The 22,900-nt window shown below is 37.7% G+C and overlaps 1 protein-coding gene across 6 annotated transcripts in view; it reads right to left on the reverse strand.

Moving 5' to 3' along the window:
* Positions 1-22,626, reverse strand: part of LOC149222634 (uncharacterized) — a 58,453-nt gene extending 35,827 nt beyond the window's left edge. The window contains exons 1-8 of one of the 6 annotated variants that reach the window (XM_089385530.1): positions 22,447-22,625; positions 21,855-21,963; positions 21,552-21,619; positions 21,410-21,443; positions 21,156-21,292; positions 660-746; positions 270-401; positions 34-150 (exon numbers count right to left, since the gene is read on the reverse strand). In XM_089385530.1, coding sequence (XP_089241656.1) covers positions 34-150; positions 270-401; positions 660-746; positions 21,156-21,292; positions 21,410-21,443; positions 21,552-21,584 — 540 coding nt within the window. In that variant the 5' untranslated portion in view covers positions 21,585-21,619; positions 21,855-21,963; positions 22,447-22,625. Of the gene's footprint in view, positions 1-33; positions 151-269; positions 402-659; positions 747-21,155; positions 21,293-21,409; positions 21,444-21,551; positions 21,635-21,854; positions 21,964-22,446 lie in introns of all 6 variants that reach the window. The other 5 variants (XM_089385532.1, XM_089385534.1, XM_089385529.1 and 2 more) reach the window with 5 other exon arrangements.
* Positions 22,627-22,900: the final 274 nt, after the last annotated feature.

Raw genomic sequence — 22,900 nt, forward strand, 5'->3', positions numbered from 1 at the left:
TAATATAATTAATAATTATACAACACAAAGTACCTCATCAGAAGATTCATCTTCAGTGCTGTCATCCTCGCTGCTTTCTTCTACTGGTTTCCCTTTGGCAGCAATCACTTTCCCTGCAGCCTTTGTTTGCAATGGCCTCTTTATTGGAGACTATATAACCATTGAGCATTCATAACAAGGCAAGGTTCCAGCAAATCAAATTATTCAAGGAATAAATATAGTTTTCCTGGAGTAAATATTTAAGGAACAAAGTTCAAACCATTTCTTACCTTCTCTTCTTCAGAATCGCTTTCTGAACTGTCACTTGATTCTGTTTTACCATTTTTTAAAGCCGTAACTGATCCATTCTTTGCTATTGCTGGCATTTTCTTCGCTGGAGCAGCTTTCTTAATCACAGGTTCCTGTGCACAATACAAATACATGTTGAAGACAATAGAAAGTTTCTCTCATTTCAAAGAGCTGAAAGCCAGTTAAATGTTTAAACTTTAAAGAGCCATATACACATAAATAAAGATTGCCTAGAATTTTAAAACAATTTTATTATATTCAGTATTTCAATCCTGTCATCATTCTCGTAAATTGCACTCTTCACGAGCTCAGCTCTAATTTCAACTTCACTTTCTATATCTTATCTGTTACATAAAATCCTCAACACTTGCCTCATCTGAAGAATCCTCCTCACTGCTACTACTCTGTTTTGGAAGCTTCTTCACCAAATTAGGTTTTTTTATTACAGGTAGTTTGACCTGACTAGGAAAAACGCCACAATGAGATTCTAATTCTAACATGAAATAACTCATCAAAAGATTAGTAAAAGGGACCATCAACAACATTATTTCACAAATAGAACTCTCTGACATATTAAAAGAATAGCATTGCATTGACAGGATCCTTGCTTGCATTAAAATCTGTCAATGAATATACATTTATATATTGATTTAGTTAGACTTGGAGCACCAACATAACTCCATACATAATAGGCAAGGCTACACAAACCATGGGTGCAGATCAGAATCATCAAAATCATTGGGATGCAAACACAAGCTGTGGCAAAATTAGGAATCAGGGGTTTGGCAATGTAATAGATATAATTTACATGACAAAATCAAAAAGGCAAAAATTCTTCCCCAAAATAAAATTTATTTAAAAAAAAAAAAAGGAAATTTGGAAAATCAACCACTGCACATTTTAACAACCTTTCATGGTCTGCATATCATCTTGCTAATTAAATATCACACTAGGAAAGAATCCTGAAACTGATACTAATCATGGAACCCTGGTCACATGATTCCCCAAATTTCAGCTTTAAAATTTGCAATTTGGGAATTTTAAGGCAAATGTTGATGTTTGCCATGGTTTGCCATGGTTCAAAAATTTTATAGGAGAATCAAAACACATCGAATCACAATAAATCCAAAAAGAAATATAATCATGAAATTAACCAAATTTAATTTTGGGGTAAAAATTAATAAAGGCAAAGATTATTTTTAAAAAGCCTAAATGATAAATCCTATTTTATTTTAACCCCGCATAATCCACACCTCATCAACTCTTCCACTGCCTGAGCTCGAATGAGTACTCACCAAATCCCACAAAGCCAACACAATGCTTAGTCTGCCTGTTCACCATTCACAGACTGAAATTTCGTTGCAGCACGAGCAACAATGCACATTGTCTCTATCACCCACAGACTTCAGACTCAGCACAAGGCAGACATTCACAGACCACGCTAGCATCATTTACCTCACAGATAGGCTTACCTCAAGACTCACAATTTCTGTCTCATAGATTGCAAGTAAAGACTGCTTAAAAGTTATAACTAGTGCTCAAATCAAGTTTCAAACTCTTGGGGTTGTATGAGATGCACCAATGCACAACTTGTTGCGAAGGTTCAGTCTGAAATCAGAAACTGAAAAAGAATGGAAAGCATACCAAAAACAGGAAAGAATTTGGCAGTCAATAAAGCTTGAAAAAATTTAGGATGCATCAAACAAGATTCAACTTGCGATGCTTTCTAAATTTGAAAGGTAACAAGAGACAAGGAGATCTTCAGAGTATTCCAGACAATAGAGTGATGAGATCACATGTCTCCCCTCAATATTTCCATGAGAGGTCAATCACTATCCTCAAGACCATTTTGAAGGTGTCAAACCAATCCTCCAACCGCACATCATCATAGTGACAAAATGACCTACTCCAAAGGAAAACCCAAAGCAGGGCACCTCCCACCAATCAGACTACCTTTCACTTCAACAAAGTAGCCAACTATTTATGAGAAACTTTTTTTCTTCGACCTTGGAAGATAGGAGAGCAAGGCTCCCTTGCTCCTACAACTCCCAGTATCATACACTAGGAGCCCACTATGGTACCTGACAACCCCATCAAGAAATCAACTCTCCCTTTGCCCTCAATCATGAGGACCATGAGACTTTCACATCATCCCCATTTCTCTTTATTTATCAACCACCAAGATGTCCAGTCTTGGACTTTCACTTCATCTCACTACAGCTATGACACTATTATATATCTTTCAAGTTTGAATTTACTTAGACCTAATGATTGACTTAGCTATACACTTATCTAGGTTGCACTTTTTCTTTCACTTCATTTGTTTTACTCTCAGCATTACCTAGGATTTGCTTTTGCAGCCCCACATTATATTCACACTAGATGTATATTTTAGCTCCACTGACCTACCTTTGTGGTCATTTGTCGAATATTGATGAAATTATCTTATCTTACTACCAGTTTTTCTTTTCAAGAGATTAACAAAATTATCTTTAGCTTACTACCAGTTTTTCTTTTCAAGAGATTGTTTCGATTCAAATTGATTGTCATTGAAAATGTTGGCAACCTCTATTGTTAGGATATAAGTTATAATGACAATATTTTATTTTCTCCCACTAGCTCCATGTGTATATCGACTCTGCTGAGAAAGAGTGTGATTTTAGTTTCAGACTCTACCTTCATGACATGATTCTCACTCTCTACTACTCACACAGCTCACTCTCTTTCTTTTGCATACTCTATTACTTCGTCAAACTTCAACCATCAAGGTATTTGCTAGTGTGATCGGTGTTCATTCTTCATTCAAGAGAATCAGCTCAAGCTATTCCAACTCAAAAAAAAATTCTATGATCTCTTATCTCTGCAAGACTTCTCTAACCCCACAATGTCCTTTCCCCATCCCCATGCCCATCTTGACCCATTTGTCTCAATCCCTATCAAGCCCATCATGTCTCCATCAACCTTGGTTTGTTGTCTCCATCAAGCTCCACCCATGGCTAGCCCCATCATGAACCTCTAACCATAGGTTGTAGAACCCTCCAATATAGCTCAATGGCACTATTGTGCCCACGTGACCCTACGACACATGGTTCCTCCATAATCTTGCATGCTCACTCCACCCTTTCCTATTACAACCCTCGTTTGTAACCCGCAGCAACTTGTCCCCGTCCACAAACATGTCTAAACCCACATACCATCTCTACAATTCCAAGGAGAGCAATTAAATAGCTCTACAAGTAATCCCGCAGACGAATCTGTGTCCACACCCGGAGCCAACACTCGTTTGCAACTCCAAGATTTTCAAACATGTAAATCAAGCGTTGTGCTACGAATAGAGGTTAACAAGATAGCCAAAACTGGATTAGAGAACATATCACTGAAGGAACAACTAGATTACAACAAAGAACTAGTTTCCCTCCACCACAACCCTAGCGCCACCTTATACAAATAAATTCTCATCTTAAAAACCAATGAATAAGATCAAATCTTAGCAAGTTGCCTCCCAACATGAAATAGAAATGCATATCAATTCATGGGGTCATCTTTAAACCAACGAGAGGAGATCAAATCTCAACAAGTCACCTCTCCTAACCAAACCTCAAAGGTTGATATCATCAGCTCCACTGTAAGAAATGTCTCTTTGTTTCTCAATTGAAACGAGAATTTTCAGTTTCTCTCACTCAATCCCCCAAACACTTTTGGAGCACCATCCTCCCCTGCCACTCTCCCCTCCCATCCGACCTTAACTATGGATCCATGTTCCCCCACATATCCACTCTCTATGATATTCTAGGGCAACCCAAATTCATGTTACCTCTTTTCCCTCTTCATGCTTCTTATTCTCAAATACGGGCATCAAAGAGACCATTTAGGTAATGAACAACAACAAAAACAACATACAAGGAGGGTTTACAAGAAGAGTTCCAACATGGTCTTCATGCACTAGTCTCAAACTTGACTAATCATGTATTTTGTACAAGGTTTCCAACGACAAGGTGAAATCACATCATTCACCCGATACACAAATTGAGCCCCAACTCAATGTCTAACAACTACAAGACAATTGTCGTGGGCCACATGTTCTCAAAGCTCTACGCTACAATTTTTCATATGACGCTCTCTAATAAGCTTGAGCAAAGAAGCCTCAAAGCTAAAGTGCAAGCAAGATTCTGACCCGCTCCCCAAATTATCAATCACATCTTCACACTTCAAGCAATAATCAGGGAGGCACAACATCATTCTTTGAAAGTCTACTTTTGCTTTGTAGACATTTGGAAAGATTCTGACACTATCCCACAAGAAGCTTTATTCCAAAGGCTTTAGAGACAATGGCATCTCCCAAACCCTACTAACTACCATCATGCACCTATATGAATCAGTCCTTGATCATCTCCACAATGTTCGTGAAATGTCCATTTTCATCAAGAGTACCACTAGGGTTAAATAAGGTTGCCCCTTATCCCCCCACATTGTTTGGTATTTATATTAATGAGTTGGAGGCCTTTCTTCATGATCATATTGAGGAAAACAATTGATGTCACCTCCACCAAGTTTTCAAATCCATTGTACTCTTTTTTGATGATGTGGTCCTCCTAGCATCATCCTTAAAGGGTTTACAGAGACAATGGAATGCCTTCTCTTCTACGATCTTTCAACAATTAACAATCAACCTACATAAAACCAAGGTTACTTTTAACAAGTTAAAATATACCTGGAAGCTTCATTTCTTATTCATAGGGGAAGAGATAGCAAACACCAACCATACACGTACTTAAAGTGTAATTTCTATAACCCTGTTTCAATTTGTAACCAGCCCTCCAACGTCAAATCAACGAAGGCCACAAATCCTTAGCCCTTCTCTGGAGAAAGTTTTTTTCGTAAATTTTAAGACATCTCTTCTGAAATGTCCCATATGGACTCCCTTATCCAACCCACTATTCTCTATAGCTCAAAGATTTGGGGGCCTTCTTTACCTTAGTTTAATTGGGACTCCACTGAAAGCATCCAAACTCTTCTCCTACGAATCACGAAGCATTATTAGATGTATGTACACAATCCCCAAACATATCATTCTAGCAAAGTTTGGGGCCCGACCACTTCCAACTTGAGCCAATGTTTAGACTAGTCTTTCTACGCATCACATTCAAAGCTGTGGACTAAGTAAAGGGGCAAGGTCAGAAGCCATGTTTGGCCTATTGATCATCATAGATCGTTGCCCTTTCTAGCCCTTCATACTATGCTTGCAATTGGTTCACGGGAGTTTTAGGTCTTCTAGAGTCAATGGGCATTCAAATGAGACCATCTCCCACCATTTAGATATTCCTTAAACACATCTAGCCACCTCCTACCTACCAAACAAGAGTTGAACAATATTAAAAAGGATAACATTTATAAGTACTTATCCAAACCGCTTGGGTTAACCCTCAATATGGGTTACACCCAAAGATGGCTTCTATGTTGAGCACTTCTTGGAGATTAGAGACAGGGTCTAGTTCTACAATAATATACATGTCATTGCATGCACGCTCTCCTCATTCCCATCAACCAATTCAAAGTGGATTCTTATCAACTTTGGGTATAGACAAACCACTAGATTGATTGATCAAACAGTATTTGCCAACTATAACGTCTACATGAGGTCAGGACTAAGGAGCACTTCATCTTTTGTTACCCCATCTATTATGAGATCAAGGGGAGATTCCATTCAAGGGGACACAGACACTCATTGGATTCTTCAAACTCTCAAACAAGAGATGCTTATCCTTATACATGCAATAGACCCTCAGGCTCCAAGCTCCATACTCTTCAACCTCCTACTCGAACAGACATTCTTAAAGCCACGTGTTCTCAAAGCTCTGTGCTACAATTTTCCATTTAAATCTCTTCAAGGAGCTCAAGCGATGACATCTTAGAGCTAATGACAAAATAAATTTCGACTTGAGCACCAAACTATCAATCTCATCCTTACACTCACAACCATCAATGAAGAAGCACAACATCACTCTTCAAAAGTTTACTACTAATTTGTGCACTTTCGAAAAGCTTTTGATTCAATCCCCAAGCAGGCTTTATTCTAGAGACTTGGAGATATTAGAATCTCAAAGACCCTACTGTCAACCATAATGTGTCCATACAAGTCAATCATTAGTTGCTTATGCACAACAAACACCCTATATCTCACAATTATTTGGGATCTACATTGACAAGTTGGGGAAATTGATGGTAACACATCCAAGATAGTGATGGCTGCCTTCTACACCATGTCTTGATTCTATCTTGTTGTTTGTGGGTGATATAATCCTTCTAGCCTTATCCATATACAAATTACAGTGATAGTTGGATGCACTGGCCCTTTTATGTGATCTTTGTCAGTGAATGAATAACATTGATAAAACCAAGATCATGATCTTCAACCCATCAAAGAAGACTCTCTCTAATCGGCACTTCTTTTTCATAGGTGAGGAGATTGAGATCACCAAAACATATATTGATCTAAACATATTTTTCACAAGTCCTTGCTTCAATTTGTAGCATGCTCTTCAATCTTGAACCAAAAAGGGTTATGGATCCATTGCCCTTCTTGAGAGACGATGTTTCCAAAACCATTTTCAAGACATCTTTCTCATGGACACTCATGTACAAGCCATAGTTCTATATGGGTCCAAGGATTGAGTACTTCGTTTGCTTGAGGCCAATTGGTCCTTGGTAGAATGTGTGACCATCCTCCATCATCACTTCATTAGTTGTAAACAGACAATTCCTCCACCCATCATCCTCATAGAATTTGGCATACACCCCTTACGACTTTAGACAATGTTCAATCTCGTCTCACTTGTACACTGTGTTCAAAGCTTTCCTAATAGAGCAAAGGGGTGTGACTAATATCCATGCTTGGCCTACCATTCATCAAAGTCCATTGCAGCAAATAGTCCTTCAACTCAACCTCGATGTTAGTAAATCAGAGTCTTGAATCTTCTTGCTTCAATTGGTATTACATTGGACCATATTCCTCCATTTAGCTATCCCTTGTGTGCACCCCACCATTCCTGGACACTCATGTACAACCCATAGTTTTATATGGGTCCACGAATTGAGTACTGGTTTGCTTGAGGCCAATTGGTCCTCAGTAGAGAGTATAGACCATCCTCCATTGTCACTTCATTAGTTTTAAACAGACAAATCCTCCACCCATCATACTTGTAGAGTTTGGCAAACACCCCTTACGACTTTAGGCAATGTTCAATCTCGTCTCACTTGTACACCATGTTCAGAGCTTTCTTGATAGAGCAAAGGGGTGTGACTAATATCCATGCTTGGCCTACCATTCATCAAAGTCCATAGCAACAACTAGTCCTTCAACTCAACCACGATGTTAGTAAATCAGAGACTTGAATCTTCTTGCTTCAATTGGTATTACATTAGACTAGATTCCTCCATTTAGCTATCCCTTGTGTGCAGCGCACCACCTCTTAACAACCAAAGAGGATATGAATACGATCATCCACGTGAATATCTACAATTAATATGAACAGGTTACTTGGTTAAACCCGAGTGGGTTACGTCCAAGGATGGCCTTCTATGTTGAACACTTCATGATGATGAGGGATAGGCTCATTGTTCATCCCCATTAAATATTTCACCCTTGGATGCGCACCCTTTGGTTGCCCATGGGACAATATAGATTTGGTTCCCAACAACTGTAGATAAAGACAAACCATCAATAGACCGATCAAACATGATCTACCAACTATGTCATCTTCGAGAGGTTGAGACATAGGAGCACTTCATCTTCCATTGCCCCATTTATTATGAGATTCATAGGAGATTTCATTGCTTCTTCAAGAGATCTAGACCCTATCCAATTATTTTGGTCCTCAAACCATAGATGCCAATCCATTTACATGTAAGGAGGCCCACAAACTTTGTGCTCACACCCTCCAACCCCCTCCTTAACCAGATTTCATCCAACAGATTAGTTCCTCCTTTATAATGCTCCCATCAGTTAGGGGCACAAAGACTACTTGATGACAGCATTGCTTTAGAATCCAAATCAATGTAGACTAGAGAGACCTAGACCCTATCCACTTTTTTTTATATTCAAACCAAAGATGTGTAGCCCTTTACATGTAGAAGGTCCTCAAACTTCATGCTCACAATCTTCAACCCCCTCCTTAGCAAGATCCTAACTAGTGGATTACTTCCTCCTTTAAAACGCCCTCATCAGCTAAGGGCACCAAGAGATTAGCTGGTGACAACATTGCTTTAGACTCCAAATCAATGCAAACCAAAGGGACCATCCCCCTTCCGAAAGACATCACCAAACCAAATCCCTTACCAACAAGCAAATGAGATCACCTAGACATCAGCATTATGTTCCATCTGTGAGGCAACAACATAGTAGAGGGTCTTAAACTACTAGATTGATCTCTCCTAACATCATCACTCTCCTAACATTAGTATTTATAAAAAGAAAAGAAAAATTATTGTAAAGATCAAAGAAAAATATTTTTATAAAGCATGGGTTTCATGCTCATTCTATTATGTTTATAACCATTGTGTGCTTCTAGGGTTGAGTCATGAGTCATTGTCATTTTCATCATGTCCTAGACCCTTATTGGGCATTTTGTATCAAAGAAGAAAAATTATTTTCATGTAATTTGGTCATGTAAACCTCCTCCACCAAGTCGGCCTCAAGAACTGTCAAGTCGGCCTCATTAGGGAGCTTCAACCACTATATATAGCAATGCATTCAACCTATTGTGACACATTCAAGCAAGAAGTTTGATCTACAATCCAAGAATTTTCTCTTGTTTCTAGTCCACACGTGCGAAGATTTTGAAGTTGCAAAATGGTTGAAAATTGCAAGTTTTCAATACAAGCCAAATTTTGATGCAAGAGGCCAAAATATGTGATTGATGCAAGATTGAAGAGGGTTGACTTTTGTTGAATAGAAGCAGACTTTTCTCATCTTGGAAGAACTTTCTTGGGAGGCTAACTTGATGGATTGGAGGAGGTCTTTGTCTTGGTCAAAGGATCTTGGTTGTCTCTTTTGATTTGGTTCTTGAAGAGAAGAGATTTCTTGGGTTTTCCCCTAGGAGAGGGGTTTTGCCCTGGCAGAGCCTACATTCTGTGTCCTTGTTGTTTTGATCTTCATGCATTTATGTTTTGGTAGTTGCTTGATGATAAGAAGATAAAAGAAGATAATAATACAAAGAAATCACAAGTAATTATCAAGATAAGAAAATCTTTTGACCTTTTTGATTTTCCAACATGGTATCTGAGCTAAGGTGAAGAAAGGGAAAAAGGCAACTTGAAGATCACTTAGTAAGGGTTCAAGAAAGGCTTTAAGGAGAAAGCAGGATTTTTGGACTCTTGAAGTGTTGAAGAAAGGAAGGAAGTCTTAGAAGTTTTAAAAGAAGTCTTGCGACCTCCCTTGAAAAAGGTATTGGTATAGTAAACAATCTTTCAGAAGACTTCATCAAAAGTGACATTATTAAATATATCTATGGCATCATCAAAGAAATCCAAAAATAAACTTCAAGGAGCTTCGAACTTTAGAGCCTGGAAAACAAGGATGGGCCTCATCCTTGCAAGAAATAAAGTATTGGACTTAGTACAAGGACCAACCAATAATGTTGGAAAGGATAAGTACAAGGAAAATAACATTATAGTTATGAGCCTAATTGTGGATGGATTTAAAGAAAACTTGATTCCCTACATAACCACGCTAGATACTTCAAAGAAAATGTATGATGCCCTCTCCAAGTAATTTACAATCAAGAATATTGGACAAGTGGTAAGTCTAAAGAATGGAATTTGAACTGTCAAAATAACGAAAGATGATACAGTGTCTTCCTCTTTTGTAAGGGTTGCCCAGTCGACGAAATAATCCCACATAGGGAACTTGTGATTATTGCCCTTCTAGGACTACCAAAGTCTTGGAATGCCTTTGTAGTTGGAATTAGTAGTTGGAAAAATTCTCGCTCCTTTGTGTTGAAGAATCTAGCGCAATTAGCATTAGTAAGATTCTTCTAGACTTGATAACAATTTGTGAAGTGCTTTTACAATTTATCTTAGCTTGATCTTCTTATTATTATTAGTGTGTGTGTTTACTTCATCAAACTGCTACCAAAAACAATGTGACAAGATCACAAGATGTTGGCATTCTGCCAGGGCCAAAACCTTCTCCTTCTTAAAGGGGAAAACCCGCACATAATTCTTCTTATAGATATTCCAATTGACAAACACCAAGACCATGACCCTTGACCTATCAAGCCACACCAAGACCAAGACACCAATCCTCTTCTAACTACTGAGATCATCATTACTACTTCACCGAGATCATCATTACTGCACCATGACTACTACTTAAGATCACCATTGTGCCTTTACTGAGATCATCTATGCACCTTCATTGAGATCATTATCGTATTACCACATAAGTGCTTAAATGTTGCACCATTGCTTGCTTCACCATGTAAACGAGTTCTTTCTATTGTTGCACTCTACCGAGACTTGGAAACATTTAGTAGCATACTCCATCGAGACTGTAATTGTATTCTCCTTGCATTGAGATCACAGTTATGCCGATAAAGTGTAACACTGTATGTTTATCCAAAAATAACAGTGATCCAAGTTTGCTACACCACTGGACCTTGTCCGAAATTTTGTTCTTCCTGCATCACTGTAACTTATCCATATTTCTGTTCTTCCTGCACCCATCCAAGATTTTAGAGACTTATCCAAAGTTCCAAAGATGTCCAGAAATTCTGTTCTTCTGTGGTGACTTCAGTTGTGATGTCTGAAAATTATGTTCTTCTGTGGTGACTTCAACGACATACATATAGTAGTTTTAACTCCATAAATAAGTCAACCCGTCACCATGAACTGTTGTGTCTCCACATATGAGCCAACTTGTCATTTAAATATATTTTGAGGCCAACATTGTTGCCTTCTTCATCATTTAACAGGCAAACATCTTCAAGAGGATTGTGCTTGTATTGACTCATATACATTACATATATGCTCAAGAAGGGCTCTTTACACATGAATTTGACTCTTTGACTTTCCTAGACCTATGGAATGTGCAAGAAACTCACTCATATAATTTATATAAATAATATTTATTTTTCTTGACAAGTACAAAGATCAAAATTACATTAACAAATACCGAACCTAGTTACTCTTTTCTTCAACACTCCCTTAAGTAGGGAGGTATTTACAATGGTACTTGGTTATTCTCAATCTGAAAAATTCCTCATAAGAAGAATCAAATTGGTAATCCCATCTGTATAGCATCATATCAATCAACATTGTCACAGTGCAAGACCTTAACTAACAACTCCATCTCTCTATGAGACCATGAGCTACAATACTAGCGAGACCAATAATTTATAGACACCTTCATCATTGTCTCTCAAGGTACATACACACCCAGGTGTTCACTAAGTATGACCTTCTAGGACTATTCTTATCTTGGGTTACTGGCCCTCAAAGAATATCGGTCCTCTTGCATATTCTTATCTTGGATGCCCTACACATCCTCAAAGAGTATCGGATGTCAGATGATTACCCAACCCTCCATTCTTTATTCCTAAGTGAAGACAAGAATGTTGTGTCTATCATGTGTCTACATTTCCATTCATGACCTTCACCTAGACTTACAGCTATTAGTCCTGGTCTAGTGCATGACACATGAAATAGAAAAACACAATTGCCACTACTACTTTGTAATCAGGGTTGATCTAGTTCAAGATCTCGCTTGATCAAGGACCTGTCAAGGCTCCTTCTTAGCAAGGGACTCTTCTTTTCATCAAGAGCTTCTTCTTCGTGGGTCCTTCAACTACTTGATCAGCTTCTTTCCTTGATGTCATAGAGTTAATTTGAGCTTCTTCCTTGTAGGGCATCAGCCATCAATCACTTTCCTTCTCAGTTCATCATATCATTCCTTTCTTCATGGAAAATGGCCTTCTTGATACATATCTAGAACCTTCATCATGTAGCTACTTCTTTCCCATCATGCTTCTTTCAAGAATATTCATCCACCACATGAATGCCAGTTGTACTTGTACTTACACTTCTTGTTCGAGTAGCCCTACATACACTCATCTAGATATTATTCAAGAAATCAAAACATAACATTAAACTAAATCATACCTTACTAGATGGATCTTCATCATGACATCTTCTTGTAGGTATCAGCATCCTGCATTCATGTTGACACATCTCCCAAAGATGTCCATAAAGTCTTCATATCTTTCCGAGAGATTTCCTAGTCACTTCTTGGTTTTTTGATGTTGATTGCCTTTATTAGGGTTGCATATCTCACGATCTCTTCCTTCCTCACACATTTCCTTCCCAGGTGCTTTCAATCAGAGTTTTTTAATTGTAGTCAACCACCTCATACTTCATATGAGGACATATTATGTTGATTTCATCTAGTGTGACTTATGCCTTCTTGCATCCTTTCAGGAGGAGATTATTTTTCTCTTGATCATGCTTCTCAAGATAGAAGTAATGATCCATGTTACCTGCAACCACATGACATGTCATTATAATATTAAACACAAGCATACATACCTTATTTTACCTTCAGGTCATCGAGGCTTCTTCCAGCAGCTTCCTTGATTGAAGAGATCTTTAATCCCTTGATCTGCTTCATGTCATCACATCATTATCTCATGGATTCCATAGGTTGGAATTCTAGTTGAAACACTTACTTCCTCTTTAGATTAGAGAACCTTTCGATGAGGATCCTATCAAAGAATTTTGAGGATCTTGTATATCCCCAACTAGCGTATGTTTCTTTTTTGACTCGATGTATGATGAGCTTTAGATGACTCCTTTCTTTTCTTCAATGTCCATTGAGGTTCCCAAGAGCTATATACCCTACATGTTTATCTGCCATGGATTTTGTCCTTTATGATTCCCATGGTGATGTCACGAGCTCTTATTTCTAATGCTTCCATGATGCCATGATGCATCTTATTATCATTGTCATATCTTATAACACAAGATTTAGGAGCTTATGATAGGACCCTTTTGTGAGGGATACTATCTTACTCATAGGAGAGATTTGTTATTCCCTCTTTCCTTGGCCCTTTCCTTCAAATTCCTCCATCTTTCAGTGATATGAGCTTCCAAAATCTTTAGTTATACTTGTTCTATCTTGTTTGAGGACCAACCTTGCCTTTCCTTTCTTTTAACCTTCAATATTTTTGTCATCAACTTGTCTTTTTCTATCTAGCATAGAGACCACAAGTTGTTGAATGAGGTAACCTTCTTGTTCATGGACATTTGTTACCTTGCCTATCAGTTAGAACAATGATGATTATCTTCCTTCCTAGATCTTGTAGATGAGATCTTATGAAGATATCCTACATCCCTTGATACCCTTTACTTTCATGTAGATCAGAATTCATGTGACCTTCATTGCATCTTTAGAAAATGAGTTTATCATCTACATCACTTTGATGTCTCCAATATTGCTATGTGAAGGGATCTTTCATAAGCATCACTTTCCATAAATTCAAAGGAGACCTATTGATATGTTTAATGATTCCAGCTTCTTAGAGGACTATGACTATCCTCCTCCTTCATGCAAGGAATCTTAATGACCCATCAAACCTATAGATGTCCTTGCAATCATGAAATAATTTAACCAAACTTAATTATAGAATGAAAAGATACTTGTTGGAAGTGGTTGAAGCAGATGCATTGATGCTTCCTCTGAATGAGATCCTTGTTATACTGATAGGAAGACTGCCTTCTTTGCCTTCGAGTCACTTCGACTTATACATCTGAAAAATTGTTGATGTACTTGGGATGGCACTACATTGTTATCACATAAGTAGACCATGGAACCTTGTAGTACGCATCATTGGTTAGAATCATAGAGTATTGAGGTCGCTTGTCATGATGTATAGAGACCCATTAGTTAGAATTGTTGTATCATACGACTTCTTCATTTTATATTGACTATTGTTTATACAAACTTTTATATATATGCCCTTGAATATATATCATCAAGTTCTGAGAATTCGAGATGTCAAGATTGTTCCTTTTATAGAAAGGATTCAATCCGAGGTTGACATCTTTATATAGTGGCACTGACACTGTGGGTAGAATGGGACTTGTAAAATAAATGTCATTTGGTTGTGTATATCCAAACTGAATTGTTGTATGAGCTCTCCTAATCAAGCTTTCTGCATGTGATCATTTGCATCTTTTGTCTGAGTTTTCTGAGGGTGAGAATGTGGGAGGAATCTGAGTATAGGCCAAGTTGAGAGAGACTGGAATTCAAAACGGTGACATTGTATATTGTTGTTGTAGACTGATCCTTGAATGTCTCTTTTAGTTGCCTTTCCTTTGATTTTAGCACCTTAGCTTTGATACCATGTTGAAGAATCTTGGGCAATTAACATTAGTAAGATTCTTTTAGACTTGATAACAATTTGTGAAGTGCTTTTACAATTTATCTTAGCTTGATCTTCTTATTATTAGTGTGTGTGTTTACTTCATCAAACTGCTACCAAAAACAAAGAGACAAGAACACAAGATGTTGGCATTCTGCCAGGGCCAAAAACTCTCCTTCTTGGAGAGGAAAACCCACACATAATTCTTCTTATAGAGATTCCAATTGACGAACACCAAGACCATGACCCTTGACCTATCAAGCCACTCCAAGACCAAGACACCAATCCTCTTCTAACTACTGAGATCATCATTACTGCTTCACCGAGATCATCATTACTGCTTCACCGAGATCATCATTGCTGCACCATGACTACTACTTGAGATCACCATTGTGCCTTTACTGAGATCATCTTTGCACCTTCATTGAGATCATTATCGTAGTACCACAGAGGTCCTTACTTGTTGCACCATTGCTTGCTTCACCATGTCAACGAGTTCTTTCTACTGTTGCACTCCACCGAGACTTGTGACAACATTTAGTAGCATACTCCACCGAGACTGTAATTGTATTCTCCTTGCACCGAGATCACAGTTATGCCGAGAAAGTGTAACACTGTAATGCCTATCCGAAAATCACAGTGATCTGAGTTTGCTGCACCATTGTACCTTGTCCGAAATTCTGTTCTTCCTACACCACTGTACCTTGTCCGAAATTTTGTTTGTCATGCACCACTGTACCTTGTTCGAAATTATGTTCTTCCTGCATTCAAGATTTCAAAGACTTGTCTGAAGTTTCAGAGATATCCGAAAATTCTATTCTTTTGTGGTGACTTCAACTGCATATATATAGTAGTTCTGCCTCCATAAATAAGTCGACCTGTCACCATGAATTGTTGTGTCTCCACAAATGAGCCAACTTGTCATTTAAATATATTTTGAGGTCAACATTGTTGCCTTCTTCATCATTTAGCAGGCAGACTTCTTCAAGAAGATTGTGCTTGTCTTGGAGGGGTGTTCTAGACACTAGGTTGACTCATATACATTGCATATATGCTCAAGAAGAGCTCTTTACACATGATTTTGACTCTTTAACTTTCCTAAACCTATGGAATGAGCAAAAACACATTCATATAATTTATAAAAATAATATTTCTTTTTCTTGACAAGTACAAAGATGAAAATTACATTGACAAAGACTGGACCTAGTTACTCTTTTCTTCAACACTTAGAAGAAATGTGACCTGCATGTACTCAAGAAGAAGCTTGTCTTACCTTGATAGGAGGAAAGCAAGATGAGAAGAAAATACAAGCTCAAATGCCTACTCTAGTCATTTCAAGAAGAAAGGAGGAAATAACAAGTTTAAAGGGTCAAAGAAAATTCATCGAAAGATTGATCTTTCTAAAATAGTATGCTATCATTTTCACAAAATGGGACATTATAAGAATCGATGGCCTTGTAATCCTAAGAACAAGAAGAGAGAAAGAGACCAAGCTACAATTTGTCACGGATGATAATCCTCCAAAGAAGACCAAAACTGAGGATTCTAAAGTCAAAGACTTATTTAAGTCTTTAGGGATGTTATCCCTTGTATATCCTTTATTTATAGTATAAGTCATTGTTTTAGTTTTTGTAGAATTTTCTCTTATAATTGATTCTAGGATTAATCTTGTGATTCCTAGGGTTTGTAAACCTAATATGCTTTGATATAAAATTCTTGGATTGTTTTGATAAGTTGAAGAAATCCCTCACAATGTCTGGTTTGATGCAAAATCAAGAGGGACTTTCTACTTTTCTCAAAAGATATGTATTCTTTATTTATTTTATTGCCTTGTTTATTCAATATATATATATATATATGAGGGCTCCAAAAGGAAGACTTGAGTTATGTAAGAAGCTTTGTTGGAAAGAAAGCCCTTCAAGTTTCGTAAAGAGAGAAACTCGATGTATGTTTAAGATTATAAGATTTGTAGCAAGTCTTCATCTTGAAAGAAGCTACAATCATTTCTATCTATATTACTGTCTCTCTCGTGTCTAAGGTTTTCCTATAAAATCATAAAGATTCTTATATTGTTAGGATATTTGATCTCTAGATTAAATCAACCATTGTAATAAACTCTCTTGTTATTTGTTCACATTGATAAAACCCTAGCCTTATGATTTTTAGGGTTTGTTGATAGTATCTAGGGCATATAATAAAACCCTAGCCTTTTAGAGTTTGAAAATTGTATCTATGGTTTATGACAAAACCCTAGCAAAGGTTGATGTAAAAGTCTAGGGCATGAAAGTGTAACCCTAGGTGTAAACGCTTCCACTATGGTTGAAACCCTAACATGGTTTAGTTGTTGGATATCTAAGGTTTATTTAATTCTAACATGATAACATGATAACCCTAGTTTGATGAAGTTAATTTCATGCTCTTGTACATATATATTTGTGCTTGGTTGTACTCGCTGATGAGATTAGAAAATACCCAGTTTTCAAGTTGTATGTCTACCTCATACTTGATAATGCCTTTATGATAATATTGAAGATGAATACCTACCTCATACTAGATGATGACTTTATGTTAAAATTGGCAACTAGGGCCAAACTCCATGTGGGTCGTCATATTAATGGCAATTGATATTTTTCTTGGATCCCTCTCATTAAGAAGTGTAGGATTGATCTAAAGAACATGTGATTCCGATAAGTATTCATGAAGATATGAATTTATTAGTGTTATGGGACAATTCGTCAAGGTCAACCAGCAACCAAATAAACCCCACTTGTGCTCAACATTTTAGTATAAATAGAGGCGGCCTTCAAGTCATTTCAACACACTTGGGATCTCTTCCTCTCTACTTGTCTTTAGGTTTTAGGAGAGATCCTATGGGATAATGTTGCCCTAATCTAAAGGGAGGGCCCTAGGCTCTACGCTGCCCTAATGAAGAAGCCATAGACAAAAGGGAGATCTAGCACGGTGAAGAAAGTCCTAACGTTGCCCTATGAAGAAGCAGTAATACGCAACCATGTAGGGTCTAAGAAGAGACCATATCCGTTGTCCTAAAAGGCACTTATACGCAGACCTAAGGAGAGAGACCTATACGTTGTTCGCCCTAGCCGCAGTTCTGTTCGTGCCCTAGTCACAGTCGATATACGCTCTAACTGTTGGCCTTATTCCGCACTAGATGTTGCCCTTCATCCGCAATTTAAGAAGACTTTTATAGGCTGGAAATATGAGGCCTTATCTCCCTAGACGTGGTCCTCTAATACGCAATCTCAAGAGGCCTCTATGATGCCCTAACCGCAGTCCTCAAGGTGATATAATCCGCAGTCAATGAGGGTTCTATGCAGCAAGAGGAGGATTCCTATTCACTGGAAAGAGGAGCCCTTAACGCAGTCAAAAGGAAGACTATTCAAGCATGCCTCAGTTGCAGCCATGGAGGAATCTTACCACAGCTAAAAGATGCCTAATCTGATCTCAGATTTGGACAGCGATAGCGTCAAGCTTTAGGCAGATGAGGAAGGTCTGAAAGCGGCTTGTATGACATGGAGAAGAGTGTTGAAGGGTATACATTGAAGTTTGTCCAGCAAGGCAGCGTATGTTAAGACTGTGTTGATAATAGTACAGTCACTTGGATGGAGAAAAGGGTGTGAACTTAATGAAGGTTATGAACAATAAATTCTATGAGAGAAATCACTATGTTTAAGACCTTGGTTGGAAACCTTTGGAGGAGCAAAGAGGTCTGTTAGAGGGCAGATTAATATAGGCCTATGTTCAGTGACATTGGTGGAACTTTGTCATCAATAGAAGGGACAACAAACTTACATTGGGGCAGCTATATGGTACAGCAACATACAAGGGACAACAAACTAACATTGGGACAATTGTATGGTACAACATCATGCAAGGAATAGCAAACTAACATTGGGAGAGTTGTATGGTACTTAGCAACAAGTATACCAAGCATGCAATGGTACAGCAAGCAATGGGACAGTAAACATGGACAGCATGGTTCAACCATGACACATGGGACCACAGTACAGCGTTAGGTGCAACAGTCATGAGGTCCAGCATTGTGATGATGGGTGCAGCATGGTGCAGCACAGTGAGGTGCAACATGGTGACAGGTGTAGCATAGCGAGGTGCAGCATGATGACGAGATGCAGCACGATGATAAGTGAAGGAGTCACCTTGGAGAATCAGTTGAAGCAACATGTCTTCAACTGATCTCATGTATCATCTTCTTAGAGATGATCTATGCTCTCATCTAGATAAGTTAAAGTGTTGACTTCAGTTGTAAATGGACTATCTCTCTCTCTCTCTCTCTGTTGAACTATTAAGAAGAATTGATCAAGGGTTCCCCACATTGGGGTTTGTCGCTCGCTAGCGCCACATCTTGTGTCCTCTTGTCTTGGCTTGTCTTCTACGATTTATATTTATGTTCTATCTGCAATTTACTTTAACGCTATTGTGATTGTTAATCCGGAAAAGATATTGAGCTAACTGTGAAAATTGAAATAATTGCTCTAGCATAGAATATACCTAAAATTAACAGTACCTTTGTACTCAATGGTATCATTGGTTCCAAATTTTGTCCTTCAGACAAAAATTAGATATTAACTTAGCATAAAAATTTTGCTAAATTATAGAAAACAATACCAAAATTCTTATGACAATGTGGTAAATCTAATACCAAAAGATTTCATTTAGTGAATTTGGGGGTGATCAAAACCCAAATAGTCATGGAGGGCTAGGAATCAAATATCCTTCCCTAACCAAACTAGATCTTGGGGCAAATATTTTGTGGTGACTAATTACTAAACAAAATGGATTGGCGGAAGCAAGTAATCCACGAGAAATTTCTTGAAGGTGGATTGAAAACTTGTTTGGAACACCACCCTCTCCAGGGGGGCTCTCAGATTTGGAGACCCCTTTCACTTCTGGATTCCCTCCAATGAAAGCTCAATCGAATTAGATTCTAGGTAATGAGCAATATATCAATATATTGACAAATCAAGAAAACAATACCAAAATTCTTATGACAATGTGGTAAATCTAATACCAAAAGATTTCATTTAGTGAATTTGGGGGTGATCAAAACCCAAATAGTCATGGAGGGCTAGGAATCAAATATCCTTCCCTAACCAAACTAGATCTTGGGGCAAATATTTTGTGGTGACTAATTACTAAACAAAATGGATTGGCGGAAGCAAGTAATCCACGAGAAATTTCTTGAAGGTGGATTGAAAACTTGTTTGGAACACCACCCTCTCCAGGGGGGCTCTCAGATTTGGAGACCCCTTTCACTTCTGGATTCCCTCCAATGAAAGCTCAATCGAATTAGATTCTAGGTAATGAGCAATATATCAATATATTGACAAATCACATCTTGGATCATGCTCCAATAGGTAGTTTCCCTTCCCTTCTTCCTCTCTGGGAATGGTTGGACAGAATAGGGAAATTGAAATTCTCTCTTTGATATTTCTCAATGGACAACAGATGGGTCTTGATAAAGGTGCAATTTGGGATTGGTACCCCCTCATTTGTGATCATTGGTCAAGGATCTGGAGGTTCTTCTCTCAAAATCTGCACAAAGTCATTATTCTGAAGAAGACTCTCATAAATGAGGGTTTTAGAATTACATGTTGAAAAAGGCTATAATTGTTCCCTCCCCTTTCCTTAAGGTCTCCCTCCTAAGTCGAGAATATGGGCAAGAATATGGCATTATGATGGTCTTCAGAAAGTCAATATTTTATGTTGGATATTAATTCATAACAAAATCCTCACTGAAGAGAATCTATGCAAGAGAGGAATTCAAGGCCCCTCAAGATGTCTGGAAAGTTGTGATTCAATTACATATCTACTTGTGGATTATAAATTTCTCTTCATGAGATAGCTACCAAGCTTCTCTAGCCAAGACATCTCCCTCAATTTTTTGACTCATGGAATAATTTCTATCTCACCTCCATTTCTGGGAAAATAGTGTTAAGAAGAATCTGGCTAGTATTACCAAAATATTCTTGTTGCATTACCATATTTTCTTGTCACTGTAATCCCTGCAACGCATTACCATTTACATATATTTAGACCCCAACTTCGCATATATTTATTTCCCAAAAAGCATTCAAAGATGGATTTCAAACTCATCTCAGGAAATGCCATCCCTGACAGCTTACAAAAACCAACAACCAAATGTGCATTTGTCGATATCACTTCTCTAAACTTGCTTAAAAACACCTGCAGAACTAATCTAACTAACAGGCCTCTATAAGAACACGAAACAAACAACCCTTCAAGCACATGACAAAAGCCAACAGGAAATACACACAAATACAGAAAATAAAATGAAAACAGAAGAATAACACAATTATTGCTTAAGGCATCACTTTAACCTAAACCCAAACAGATAAACCACGTAAATTCTCTTAAACATCAATATTAACCCCAAAAAAATGCAACATAATTAACCTCTTCCTCTGAATCAGAATCTTCCTCGGATGATGAGGATGTCTCGTGTTTCTTTTTCTGAGGTACTTTAGTAGCTGACTTCAATTTCTTTGATAAAGGTTGAGTCTCAGTTTCAGCTTCTAGCTGCTGCCTCTTGCCTGTATATAAATATAATGCACCAAAAAGTATCAAACCAGTGCTGGTGCAAACATAGTGCTGACACATATATGGACAAAAACAAGAAATCCATTTCGGAATATAAAAAGTACACACACCTTTTCTTCCTTCTTTTGAAGCAAGGGCAGCGACCTGAGTTCCAAGTCAAAAACAAAAACAAAAAAACGTCAAAGCTACAGTATAGAAAGGGGGGTGACATACATGCTGATAGATGCATAAACTCATTGCCAATGAAATTACCTCGGCATTAATTTTCCCGTTGAGCTTTCCCATCGTTATCAGAGAATAGACAGAAGAAGCAAGTCACCCTGAACAAATTCCAACTAGTTATCGTTACACATAAGAAAAAATGTAAGATACTACCGTCCATGCCATGCTACACAAGCGAAGCTACTTTGACAAAATCAAAAATATTTGTAGTAAAGACGAGGATTCCACCGCTACTAGTGATCCAATCATGAATATGCAATTTCAATAGCAATCTTAGACACTGAGTGTAGAATAAGCGTACGCAATATCGGGTATTGAACCCTTCGACCTTACCCCGCTAAAACACCCTATCCTAAACTCTTCTAAAAATTTGACGGTGTAAGGCGTCTCACAAACTAAGAACTCAGGCTTTGTCTATCGATTGATTCAAGGATACTATATTCTGCAAACGTAAATTTATAGGATTAGAGACAACACGGCACTGTTCTGTACAAAACTAAAGATAAATATATGCATAAATAAATAAAACCAAATGCCCCTATGAACATCTAATCATTGAACTGATAACCAGAAAAGTTCGGCCTTCTACCTTCCTATACCTACATGCAGATGATGAATCATATTTATACCATCATGATATGAAAACTATTTGTTTAAAACCTAGTTCGACACGGCCCGCCCGCGAATAATATCAAGAAAGATAAGAAAATAAGTAAAAAATACAGGCGTTCAAAAAAGAGGATCGAGCATTAGGCCTTGCAGACGTTTAATCAAGTTGTACCAATCCATCCATTCACTTGATGAAGTAATAAGATCAACTCAGGCTTCAAAACGCAGACAACTAAAAATTTAAAGCAATGGTTTCTCTTAAGCCTGAAACAAACAAACAAAAAATGGCCTACTTTAATTGAAGGAATGCTCTTACTTGGCGAAAGCAGAAAACCTTGATATCCTCCGGAGCCGTCGAGCGTATAACCTGTGTGCGGGTGACAGTGCAGGATTTAGGGTTTAGGTTTTAAAAGGCTGCCGACTCCGCCACAATACTCTCCGAGAAAATATTGGAATGGGAGAGATAATAATTGCAAACCGCCAGATAAAATTGGAAGTTTTAGTGACAATTTTAATCGGTCACAATACGGGTATGTTACCAAAGAAATAGTAATAGTATTTTTTTTAATCCAATAAATATTTATATATTAGACATGGATATAAAAGGCAAGTATCGTTATGGGGTGATAGGCATGGGAAATCAAGCCCCTTTAGCTTTAGTTGATGGGAGTGTTGGTTTGATATTAAAAATAAACAAAGATCAGTGAGTTATAATAAATATTTTTCGATATTAATTATAAATATTTTTTGATATTTAATTATAAATTCAT

Source organism: Pinus tabuliformis, chromosome Q (assembly GCF_031772625.1).
Source record: "Pinus tabuliformis cultivar Carrire ecotype Pingquan chromosome Q, CPIR1, whole genome shotgun sequence".
Lineage (NCBI taxonomy): Eukaryota > Viridiplantae > Streptophyta > Pinopsida > Pinales > Pinaceae > Pinus > Pinus tabuliformis.